This window comes from Heterocephalus glaber, unplaced genomic scaffold, assembly GCF_053883595.1.
Source record: "Heterocephalus glaber isolate CG9 unplaced genomic scaffold, H.glaber_assembly_v1.0 deba00001451, whole genome shotgun sequence".
NCBI classification, from domain to species: domain Eukaryota; kingdom Metazoa; phylum Chordata; class Mammalia; order Rodentia; family Bathyergidae; genus Heterocephalus; species Heterocephalus glaber.
In genome coordinates, this window is record NW_028258301.1 from 6,508,771 (window position 1) to 6,522,143 (window position 13,373).

The 13,373-nt window shown below is 38.3% G+C and overlaps 1 protein-coding gene across 3 annotated transcripts in view; it reads left to right on the forward strand.

Moving 5' to 3' along the window:
* Pik3r3 (phosphoinositide-3-kinase regulatory subunit 3) overlaps positions 1-13,373 on the forward strand; it is a 96,477-nt gene that overhangs the window by 64,696 nt on the left and 18,408 nt on the right. For all 3 annotated transcript variants that reach the window (XM_087214763.1, XM_004872947.4, XM_013068548.3), the window contains exons 4-7: positions 4,610-4,790; positions 5,480-5,605; positions 8,274-8,416; positions 11,593-11,769. In XM_087214763.1, the coding sequence (XP_087070889.1) occupies positions 4,610-4,790; positions 5,480-5,605; positions 8,274-8,416; positions 11,593-11,769 (627 nt within the window). The remainder of the gene's footprint in view (positions 1-4,609; positions 4,791-5,479; positions 5,606-8,273; positions 8,417-11,592; positions 11,770-13,373) is intronic.

The window sequence follows — 13,373 nt, forward strand, 5'->3', positions numbered from 1 at the left end:
CAAGAGAGGAGAGAAATGAACGGGGGTAAAAAAGCCTACTTCAAGGTGTGTCTCTGTTGTCACTGGTAGACAATGTGGGCAGCGTACAGATCTGAGTTGATTAATCCCAGCAAGCCAGCCATAGTCCACTGAAGTTCAGGCTGCTTTCTGGCTGTGAGGCTGAGGCTGAGCTCCCTGACCTCCTGTGGGTTTGAGCTCTGTACTGTTCGACTGCAGGTTCAAGCTGCCCTTCTCCTGCAGTGAGTCAGGGCTCCGGTAGGAGGTGCTGATCCCAACAACTCACCAACCACTGCAGTCCATTGCGTCTTTATCCCAGTGTCTCTCTCTTCGCTCTCCCGGTGAGTTTCACTCTTTCTTCTGCTCATTACTGTCCTATCTTCCCAAGCTCAGAACAAAGGCCTTTCTGTGCTCTGCTGCTGCCTGGCCTCAGGTGGCTCTCACGGGCAGGTGGCCTCTCCAGTAAATAGGATTTTAAGGAGAGTGTATAGACGGAAAAGAGAGTAGAGGCTGATGGCAAAATTTTTTTAAGAGAATAACTGTGTTTATAGTCAGAAAAGAGACAGAAGAAGAATAGTTGAGAGGTTGAAAGAAAGAGTAATGTTGTCAAGTCATGGGAGAATGGGCTGTTCAGGAAGGGTGGGAGGAGAAGGACGCAGGGTCAAGGAACAGAGTCTGAATTTGGCAAAAGTCCTTAGTGATCCTCAAATGAGCGGAATGAGAGTGAAACCAGATTGCAGAGAGTAAGTGGTGAGGAAGTTTTTCAGTTCTCAGTAACCATTGTTTTTAATGCAATAAATAGTAACCATTATAGAAAATCTAGATATTTAACAAATTTTTGAGAATCTGCTGTCAGGCATTGGGCCAGGTGCTAGACTGTAAGCAGGAAGGTCCTGATTCTTCTGTTCAAGAAGATTAAAGACAGGGAAACATACAATTACAAATTCACCATTCCTTAATTCCTTCGTATCTTTGCTTTTCTCCTTCTCTGCTTAGAATCCATGGTCCCTTAGTAAAATAACTTTTTTGCAAAGCTGGGTGTGCTGGCACACTGCTACAGTCCTAGCTACTCAAGAGGTTGAGGTGGGAGGGTCACTTGAGCTCAGGAGTTTGAGGCTAGCTTGGGTACCAGAGTGAGACCCTGTCTTAAAAAAACAAAACAAACCAACCAAAAAATAAGTTTTGTGAATGAATTCTTAAAAACTTGATTTTCTCTCTCCTTCTATCGTAATCACTTAACTAAACTCAAACACTTTTTTTTTTTTTTTTGAGACTGGGGTCTTGGTAAATTCCCCAGGCTGGCTTCAAACTGACAGTCGTGTCTCAGCCTCCCAAGTAGGTGGGACTACAGGCACCACATCTGCCATGATGCCTGGCTTCCCAACATGATCACCCCCTGCCTTCCTTCTTGTCTCCCCTCCCTCTTTCCCTCTCCTCTTCTTCCTTCTCTTCTTCCTCCTCTTCCTCTTTCTTCTCTTCATCTTTGGGTTCTTCCTTCACTCCCTCCCTTCTCTCAGGTACTCACAGTCTGTGGCAGGATGATTCAAAGTTCAGGCCTAGTATAGGTGACTTAATGAGATCCTATCTCAACATAAAAAGAGCGCTAGGGGGCCGGGGATTTACCTCAGTGGTGCTGCCACCTGCTTCGCAAGCACAAGGTCCAGAGTTCAATCCCTGGTACCAAAAAAACCAAAAACAAAACAGAGGGCTGGGGATGTAGCACAACATCAGTGGGTTCATTCCCCAGTACCACAATCAATCAATCAGTCAGTCAGTCAGTCAGTCAATCCCTTTAATCATATATCTCTTCCCACCTACTTTCTTATTTCTTGTTTATACAAATCTTCCTCAAGATAGTTGTCTGTGGACATTGATTCTTCCTTTTCTTGAATCTATTTCAGTCAGGCTTTCATTTTTACCATTTCACTGAAAAACCATTTAGTTAGGGTTACTCAGTGATCTCTATTTTGCCACACTCAGTGACCACTGCACTTGTTGATTATTTATTCTTTGCTGCAGTGCTTTTTAAAAAATTGATTTTTGGGCCCTGGGGATGTAACTCAGTGGCTCCCACGCCTGCCTCGCAAGCACAAGGTCCTGAGTTCGATCCCCAGTACAAAAAAAAAAAAATGATTTTTTTTTTTTTTTTTTTTTAGTGTATCTTGGTTTTCTTTTTACTTCATTAATTGCTCTCTTGGTTTCATTTGCTTGTTCTTCCTCATATCCCTGACCATTAAACATTGATGTGCCCTGGGGCTTAAACTGTAAGTCTTCATTTGTCCATCTATTATCACTTTTAAGTAACATCCAGAGGATGTCAACTTCTGAATTTATATCTCTAGTCCAAACCTTTCCTGACTCTTCAAGAAGGCTACTAGATCATGCTTTTCTTTTTTAGATCATCTGTTTTTAAATACATTTTATTAGTATATATTAATTTTACAAAATATTGGGTTTTAATGCATTATTTTCATACTTGCAAATAATGTACAGTGTTTTGATCATCCCCATCCCCCCATTGCTCTCCCCTACACCTCTGTTGCCTCTTCCCTGTATTTCCTTTCTTTTGTCTAGTAATAGTTATATGATCTGCTTTTGAATGTTCAGTGGCATGTCAGACTATGTCTAAAATCAAACTTTTCCCTCCTTAAATGTGTTCTTTTTATGTAACTTCTTTATGTCAATAAATGACAATTCCATTCTTCTAATTGCTTAAGATAAAAACCTTGAAACCATCTTGATCTTGTTTCTTTATCTCCTTTCCATATCTAAGCATCAGCAAATCTTGTTAGTTCTCTCTTCAAAATATATTGAATCCCACCATTTCTTATTATTTCCACTGCTTCTACCCTTGTACTGGGCACAATCATCTTTTGCCTAGATTATCATAATAGTGTCCCAACATGTACCCTGCCCACTTTGAGCAGTCTAACTCACTAGAAGGAGTGAGCCTTTTTAACCACAAGATGAATGATATCATCTTGCCCAAACCATCTGTATCTTCCTATCTCACTCAGTAAAAGTTAAAGCCTTAAAATAGCCTACAGGTTGTTGTTACATTGTCTAAGCTCTTTTTACATCTCTTACTCACCTATGCTCCTCTCCTCATTGCTTATTCAGCCTCAGCATTAAGGGCCTCATTGCTGTTTTTCAGACATCCCCAGCATGTACCTTTTGGGGGGCTTGCACTTACTGTTCCCACAGTGTGGACAGCCTTTCCCTCAGTTATCTGCTTTGCCAGCTTCCTCACTATATTTAGGACTCTGCTCAAATATCACCTGAGCAGAGAGGTTTTCCTTGAGCAGCACATATAAAACAGTACTCTCTCCACTGTTAGAACTATCTTTTTTTACTCTGCTTTATTCCCCCACAGACTTACTACCATTTGATATAACTTGTTTTTATGTTGTTGTTTTGGGTTTTTTTTGGTATTGGGGATCGAACTCGGGTCCTTGTGCTTGCGCAGCAGGCAGCAAAACCACTGAGCTAACTCCCCGGCCCTTTATGTTATATTTTAAGGAATTTAAAAATCTTTCATAAACTGAAATATGGCCACATGTTCCTCAACTTACCTGCGAGCATGGACCTTATCTGGCCTGTCATTGTATCCACGGTGCTTTGTAAAATTCCTAATTCATAGTAGGTGTTCAGAACATTTTTTGAATGAATGCATGCCTTTTAACTTTCAGAGAGATCAGCTTTTATTTATATCGAGGACATGTGTGAGTGTACACACCTGAAATAATTACATGTGATTGGGTTATCTTCTAATGGATATTTTATAGGAATAATTTGTCATCCATCTAAATGCTGGCCTTTGAAGCATTGATTAATTTAAACCAGTCCCTGGGTTCAAACCTATTGTGTTTGACCTTTCACGAATCCCAGTGCTTCATTTATCATGTATAATACATAGCATGGTGTAAAGAAGTATGGAGGCATGTTTTTTCACTAAGTCTGCATGCTGCTATAAGAAGAGTTAAATGGAAATGGTACAGTATTTTACTATAATGAGTCAACCTGCTGTGGTTTTAGATTATGCCTTATGGAACTTATAAAACATTGCTGTTGTATACTTTGGTTATAAATTGTCTTTGGATATGATCCGGACTATTCAAGTATCAAATTACACCCATCTAATGTACATGGCTCTTCAAATGCTTTACTTTGTAAAATAGTTGAATGATTCAGATCATTTATTTATTGTGGTACCCTAGTCATTTCCAAGAATTATAAGCAAGTATAAAAGAAAATAATATAAGGTCCTAGATCAGTTAACCAGCTATAACTCATTTAAGGAGTTTACTAATGTTTTGTGCACTAACAAGAAGACCTGAGTGCTGGTGACTATGTGGCAAATGTTTATTTTCCCTTAAATAGATACAGCTTCTGCTTCTTCCTCAAAGAAATAGAGCCACCTATTTTGGGGTCCTAAAGAGTTTGTCTCTGTCCTCTGTGAAATAATATTATATATACTTGCATACACATAGTTATATATGCCTTTCACCACCTTGAGTCTTAGTAAAACGTATTTCTTACGTGAGCCAATGAAAGCAGTGCTTCATAGAATTTTTTGGGAAAAAAATCTACAGTTTTTTCTTGTTGTTCACAGGAAGGGAGGCAACAATAAGTTAATAAAGATCTATCATCAGGATGGTAAATATGGCTTTTCTGATCCTCTGACATTTAATTCTGTGGTGGAGCTCATTAACCACTATCATCATGAATCTCTTGCTCAGTACAATCCCAAGCTTGATGTGAAGCTGATGTACCCAGTGTCCAGGTACCAACAGGTATGATTATTGATGTTCTTGACAGCTGTTGAGCAAGTCATTATTTAACATCATTTAACTGTTTATCAGGCTTATCGATTGGAAAGAGAAGAACGCTAGCCATTTAAAATATTCTATCAAAGATTTTATGTATTTTTGGAACTTTGTGGCTACTGTTCCAGAATAGCTTGTTGCATATATTTATTAACTTTATATAAAATACTTCTGTTTATGCTTTCCATTTATACCTTATTTCTTAGTTTTTGATGTACTAATTATTTTTGTATGATTTAAAAGCTGATCTTAGTGTCAGCAAAGGACTTAATCCTTCTAAAGTTGAAATACAATTTAAAAATAAATAAGCTGGGCCGGGGTATGTAATCCCAGTACTCTGGGAGGCTGAGGCAGGAGGATACAAAGTTTAAGCCCAGCCTGGGGAATTTAGCAACTTAGTGAGACCCTGTCTCAGAATAAACAATAAAGAAAAGGGCTGGAGATGTAGCATATTGGGAAAGTCCTGGGTTCAATCCCCAGTACAGCAGAAAAAGACAGGTACCACAGGGAGTGTAGCTCAGTGGTAGTAGAGTGCTTGCCTGGCACATGGAAGGCTCTGGGTTCCATCCTTTGCATAGGAAAAAAAAAAAAAAAGACCTGGTAAAGCCCATGTGTCAGAATTGTTAACACTTTGTTTCTTTTGTTTACCTGTGTAGGATCAGTTGGTAAAAGAAGATAACATTGATGCAGTAGGTAAAAAACTACAAGAGTACCACTCTCAGTATCAGGAAAAGAGCAAAGAATATGATAGGCTGTATGAAGAATATACCAGAACATCTCAGGTTAGTACATATTTGTTGTTTGGGCTAATAGTATTGAGGTATTATAGTTACATCAGATCTTCTATAATCGTCAGCTATCTTAATATCTTAAAAATCCTTTTTTGAGTCTTTGATGATATAACCCACCCCCATTTATAAATTGCTTTTTATTGGTTAAGGATATAATTTTGTACCAGTTAGTACTAACTGATTATGTGTGACCAAAAAAATAATAAAACAGTGAAGGCTTCATGTAGAAAATGTTCTTTTATGTGTATATAGGCAATACAGGAGTATTACGGCAATTCCACAGTCATGAGGAGTTAGATTTATAAGCTTATTCTGTCTTATGCTTTGCTGTCTGTGGAACTTGGCTTGTCCTAATATTAGCCATCACAGCCATATCCTAGTAAACAGGGAAAAGGAAAAGGAAGAAGGTGAAAGTTTTCTTTTAAAAATTAAATTTATTTATTTCTGGTATTGGAGATTGAACCTAGGATAGGATTCCTATTTTTAAGGTGACTTCCTAGAAGGAACACACACTATTTTCACTTTTATCCCACTGGCTGAAACTTAGTTACAGGGTCATATTTAGCTATAGATCGAAACTAGCTTCAGGGGAGACTGAGAAATCTGGTCATTATTCGATCAGGTGTGCCCAGCTAACATTTAGGAGCTGCTGAGGAAGCAGGAGCAAATGAATGGAAATCATAGAAACACTAGTACTATGTTTAATAATCAGTATTAATTATTAATGATGTACAGCAAAATTCTGAATAAGAGTCTCATTCTTAGAATTTATTTGTTACTACTTTGATTTTTTTTTTCACTGAACTTGGATTGATTTAATTTGTTCTAAGTTGTTATGTACTATATGAAAGGTATTGGGAATTTTGATGAAAGTGTGTCTTTAAGGAAGTTTATAATATTAGAGTTCTTAGTAGTTTAGGAAAATTTATTTAACTATGTATCTCATTCATACGGAACACAAGGCTATTACTTTGTACATCAAGTGATTTATTAGTCTGTGGTGATTTTACTAAGTTCCAGGTGAATTCTGTGTATAGCAGTAACTGCCTGGATCCTTTGTAGTAGATAACAAAAATGAATATTTTTAAGGTAGGGTTTACTTTCTATTTAATAGATATCTAGTATACTGTATAGCAGAAATTATACTGTACTTATACCTTATTTTCATTTTCATTCAGCTTTTTGATTTCAGACAAGGTCTCACTTTGTAGCCCAGGCTGGCCTCAAACTTGCAGCAATCCTCATGCCTCAGCCTCCCAAGTGTTGGGATTATAGGCATGCACCACTATACCTGGCTCATTCAGACTTAGTTCAGATGTCACCTCTTCAGTGAAGCATCTATAGAACAGTTAACCCTACCCGATCACCTCTACCATGACATGAAACCAAACCTTATTAAAATCAGCAGTCTGTTCCACATGTGTATTCTGAGTCCTGAAGGGCAGACTTCATGTTTCACAAATTGCTTTATCATCAGGTGGCACTTTCTGTATAATGGATCCTCAGTAATCATTAGTTGGAATTAATAAATGCTGTATAGTTGAGGAATTGTCCCACCAGCATCAAAATTTCTAGAATTGGAAATATACAAGATAGGACTCATTCTAGACCTTTATGCATATTTATTGTCTTTCTAAGAAGAAACTTAACACAGTTTAGCTCCTTTTGAAGATTTTAGGGAAATAATGATTTAGATATTTACTAATCTCCTCAGACCTCATTAATGTATAGAATTACCCAGATGTGGTGATGCATAACTGTAATCTCGGTACTCGGGGGGGCTCAGGCTGGAGGTTTACAAACTCAAGTTCAGTCTGGACAATTCAACAATTTAGTGAGACTTTTTTTTTTTTTTAAAGGAAATGTAGTATAGTGCAGAAGGACTGGGCATAGGTTTAATCCCTAGTACTGGAAGAAAGAATAGAAACTTATAGAAAGCTAAGAAAAAAAACCATGAAACTATTTAGGCTACTGGGCTTTTTTTTGTTGTTGTGTTTTGTGGAGTTTAGTTTCTTATTCTTCTTAGTGTATCTGACTTTAGCAGATACTCTCTTTCTATTTTTTGCTTCTAATGAGATTAATCTGTTGATGAATCTGTGGAAAACTAAGCATGTGCTTTAGAAATAAATAAATAGAAAGTAAGAATAAATAGCCTCTGTAGGGCTCCCCCCCACCCCCGGTACTGGGGATTGAACCCAGGACCTTGCTCTTGCAAGGCAGGTGCAGCGCCATTGAACTAAATCCCCGGCCCTATAGGGCTTTTATGGGAATAAGACTTTTCACTTTGCCTTATGGACTCCTTACCTCTATCTGTTCATTTCTTTGGTACTTTGGGGGGTCAGCATTACAATAAGTGTGAAGACAGAACTTGATTCCTGTCCTCAAGGTGTTCAGGATCAGTCTTTCTTGGTCATTCAGAGACTTTTCTATAGTTCTTAGCCATATTTAAGGTAATGGTTCTTTTTAAATTTATTTTATAGTTTGAATGATTTATTTTGTGTTTCAGTAATAGAACAGGAATTGAATGAAGGCTTTGTTTTAGCTCTCTTAAGTGAATCTTATATAGGATTATAACTAGAATTAACAGACTTATTTTAAAACCAAGATTACAAAAAACAACAAAGATAATGAAATATGTGTTTCTTTTTCTCTCTTGCAGGAAATACAGATGAATAGAACTGCAATTGAAGCTTTTAACGAAACAATTAAAATATTTGAGGAACAATGTCATACACAAGAACAACATAGCAAAGAATATATTGAGCGATTTCACAGAGAAGGGAATGAAAAGGAGATTGAACGGTAAGTCTACTTAATTCCTCTAAGTACATTAATGAGACCAGACTTTTCTTCTATAATTCCTATCTTGTCTGCTTTTACCCTCTCAAACTGCAAAGTCCTGCTATATTGAACTACTTATTATTTGTACTAACACCAAACTAAACTTTCTTTGTTCTTTCTCCAGTCCCCTCAATTATTAACTCCTGCTCATCCTTTAGAACTCAGGTTAGACATGACTTTTTCTAGAAAATGTTACCTGATTCCCCAGACCATTTTAGGAGCTTTGGGTTGGTGTCCCTAGAGTGTTTGGTCCCTAGCCCTAGTTTACTAAATGCTATGCCCACTCATTGAGATTAGGCAGAGTGGTTTATTTTCCTGGATAGAGCCCCAGTACTTAAATGCTGTCTTGTGTTACATAATGAGTATTCACTAAATATTTTTTTGAATTGAAAACCAACTTTGGCAGCTAAGAATAAACCACAGTGAAATTAGAGTATAGGCAGGAAAATAAGCTTGACTTTTTCAAGTCGCTGCAGGTTAAAATATAGTGAGGGCCTGGACCAGCATTGGCAGAAAGGGAGTTAGTAGAACTACTGAGGACTTGATACCTGATCAGATACGGTAGGTGTGGGAAAAGTCAAAGATTATTCATAGATTTCTAGTATTTGTAACTGGGAGGAAGATGGTATTATTTAGTCACTGAAATACGAAGTACATGAAAAGAGTTCAGGGTAGGAGCTGATGAATTTAAGGTTCTTCTGAAAGCTCAAATGGAGCTGTTGACAGGAAGGCAGCTGGTTATTTGGATTTGGAGCTCAGGGTACAAAAGGATTTGGGAGGCATAAGTGTATAGGTGGTCATAGGTGCTAAGCATGGGAGAACACAGAACAAATAGCATGAGAATTTATTGGATTTGACAATTAAAACGATATTGGAACCCTTCATCAAAATGAAGCATTTATCGAAATAAATGTAGAATATTGGAAGACCAGATTAGATAATAGTGGGTTGAAGAGTGAAAAGGCATGGAAAAATGGGTAGTAAATAAAAATAAATCATATGTAGTGGCAAAGCAAAATTATCTCTAGTATTAGTATAACAATTGTTAGTGAACTTCTGTGTGCATGAGTGTAGAACTACATGCTGGGAGTTTGTGTTAGCTTAGCAGTCAAAACCATGGGCTTGAATTTGATACAACATTCCTCGTTTAATGACTGAGCTAGCTTCCCACAACAAGGTTATTAAATGAATTGGTCACTAAATGAGGAATTGTATATAGTATGTACATTACAATATTCAGAACAAAGAAATGGTCAAAGGAAACTCCAACTTGATGACCTTGCTTTAGTGTACCTCTTACATGCAGTACTGTAGTGTATAACAACATAGCTACAGTACTGTATTGTACAGTATAATGAACAAAAATTACAGTACCATATAAACAGGGTACTCTGTACAAAAAAAAGACATTGAAGCTCTATAAAGAAGATGTACCAAATTGTGTCCGCCCCCCCCAAAAGACGGGTTGTAAGTCCAAACGACGTGCCTTAGTCATAATTTTGGACAGTCATTAAACAGGTAGGTTAACAAGGATTATCTGTATTGGCTATTTATTGACTTTGTAACCTTGGTGAGTTATGTAACCTCTCTGAGTCTGTTTCCTCCTCCCTAAACGGTGGACAGTATCTTACTAGAATGCATAAGAAGTAAACCACGTATTTTTGAGTGACAAATGAGTAATGTGGGTAATTATTACCATAAGGATTGAGCATAGCAAAACTTTCTATGCTAGAAAAGCTTATAACCATCATTTATTGAATACTTATCAAGATGTGCCAGGCAACATTCTAATCCTTTTACATGTATTATCATAATTTAGCAAAGGTAGGCGCTGTTATAGGCATTCATTTTAAATAGATGAGGAAATGAAGGCATAGCTCCAATAAGTGGTAGGGCTGAGATTAAACCTAGGTAGATCTAACTGCAAAACCTGTTTTTACCTGCTGTGCTGTGCTATCCCTTAAATATCATACATAGAATTTTACTTGCTCAATCATGGCTGGATACAAGGTCACTGGGATTCTTTTTGGCATTGTCTTTTAGCTCAGTTTTTCTGAGTTGGCTTTCTGCTTAGGTTTTCCTTGTGAGGTGACAGTATAACTGATGTGAATCCTAGAATCACATATTTATAACATAGCAACCCCAGTGGAAAGAAAAAAATTCTTTTTATAATAATATAATAGTATTATATAAATAATATATATATAAAAAATATAATAACTCTAGCAAAAGGCTTATAATTACCTGGGCTTGATGGCACATGTCTATAGTCCCAGCTACTCAGGGGGCTGAGTCAGGAGGATCACCTGGCCCAGGAGTGCAAGACCAGGTTGTGCAACATAGTAAGGCCCTATCTCAAAACAAAAAACAAAGCTGGAGGTGGTAGCACATGCCTGTAATCTCAGTATTCAGGAGGCTGAGGTAGGAGGATAGCTATGAGTTTGAGGCCAGCCTATGCTAGGCATTGACTTCAGGGCCAGTGTAGACTACATAGCGAGCTGCTGTCTCAAATGAGTAAACACCCCTCAACGCACACACACACGCGCACACACACACACACACACACACAACCAAAACACGCCAAACCAATCAAACAAAAAACTCCAAGTCCTAGAATAGACTCTCATTGGATCTGTTGGAGTCTTATTCTCATTACTGAACAATCTTTGTAGCCTAAAGGCAGGGATGGGATGAAATGGAATACCTGTCCCCCTATACCAGGAATCCAACTCAGGACCTTGTGCTTGCCAGACAGACGCGGTGCCACTGAGCTACATCCCCAGCCCCCGTAATGGAGTACTCTTATTGGCCAGTCTAGCGTGTGTGTGTGTCTGCCCTTGAGATGAGGACAGAGAACCCTTACCTACAACAGGGACCATCAGGGTGCTATTACTAGAAGAATAGGAACGGACCAGGCAAAAACAACCTATGTCCACTACACTCATGATATTAGTATAGTAGCTATGCACTGGGAAGCTGAGGCAGGAGGATCACCTGAGCCCAGGAGTTTAAGGCTAGCCTCTGCAGCATAGCAAGACTGTCTCTTAAAAAAAAAAAAAATTTGGGACCATGTTTATGCAATAGGGTCCTTCTGCTTAGTTGTTATTTTAGCCTTAATATGTCAAATATTTTCACAGAATTATGATGAATTATGATAAATTGAAATCACGTCTGGGTGAGATTCATGATAGCAAAATGCGTCTAGAGCAGGATTTGAAGAAACAAGCTTTGGACAACCGAGAAATAGATAAAAAAATGAATAGTATCAAACCTGACCTGATCCAGCTGCGCAAGATTCGAGATCAGCATCTTGTGTAAGTAGTGTGGGACTGTATGGGAGGGAGACACACAATTAGAGTCCTCCTGGAACTAGAGATGGAAGAGATTTGTAATTGAGATCTGGACAGTGAGACTGTTAGAAACACAGCCCTATTAGTGGTGGGACAGACCAGAATGTGACATGACTACTTCATACAAATGCCTTGGGAACCTTAGATGCTGGCTGTGCCATAGAGATTAAGAAGTACAGATCCTAGGACTCAGGAGGCTGAGGCAGGAGGAGTATCACCATGAGTTCAAGGCCAGCGTGGGCTACATAGTGAGTTCAAGGCCAGCCTGAACTACAAAGTGAGGCCCTCTCTCAAAAACAAAACAACAAAACCCCAAAATAGGGCTGGGGATATAGTTCAGTGGCACCATGCCTGCCTGGCAAGCACAAGGTCCTGAGTTTGATCCCCAGTACCGGAAAATAAATAAAAAATAAAATAAAAAAGGTCTGGGGCTGTAGCTCAGTGCAAACACCCTGGGTTCAATCCTCAATATTGGAAAAAAAAAAAAAAAAGAAGAAGAAGAAGAAATACAGATTAATGCTTGCCTGAAATTAAAAACCCAGGATCTTTGGTTATATGATAGAGCTATTGAAATAAAAATTACTCTTTGGAAGCACTAGGAGTGTGAACCTACATGTGAATATACAGAAAAATATCTTAAAAGAATTTTTATACTTAAATGAAATTATAAGTAACAAAGATGTGTCTATAGTGGGCACTTCAGATAATTTAATTGGGTAGTGAAACCCAACTTTTTAGTATTAGAGAAAGCTATATGATTTATGCAAATAGGTATGGTTGGGATATTATTCAAGTGTAAATAGAAAAAGATATTATCAGAACAAGATGCATGGGTGAAGTTAGGCATGGTAGCACCCGCATATGTGATTCCAGCATTCTGGGAGGCTGAGGCAGGAGGATGCTGCAAGCTCACGGCCAGCTGGACTACAAAGTGAGACCCTGCCTCAAAAAAACAAATAAAAAGTAAAAAAAAAAAAGACTGCATTGTAACTTAGTGTAAAGACTCTGAGTTCAATCCCTAGAACCAAATAATAACAACAAAAAGACTGGGGTGGGGGGTATAGCTCAGTGATAGAGTGCTTGTTCAGTATGTGCTAGGTCCTGGGTTCAATCCCCAGTACAATATCAGCAACAAAGTTAAGCAAGTATACAGAGTATACTGAAGAGCTTTGTAAATAAGAGAAGGAGATATAAAAAGCGGGGATGCTTATGTACTTGTGGTCACATCATGAAGCTGAAGAAAGGCCCAAGAAGGCTATGCCAGGCTGGGGATTTAGCTCAGTGGCATCGTGCCTGCCTTGTAAGCACAAGGTCCTGAGCTCCATCCCCGGTACCAAAAAAAAAAGTTGTTCCAGAAGGCTATGCCATGAACCAGCAGAATAAATGGAAGTACTTCCTTGTCCTGAAAAGCAGTAAAGATATTATGAAATATGCCATCCTAAGTGGCATAATTAAGTGTGTGGATTCAGTCCATTCAGGCCACTATAACAAAATACTAGAAAATGATATCAGATAAAATAGAATTGCTCACAGTTCTGGAGTCTGGGAAGACTTAGATCAAGGCACTA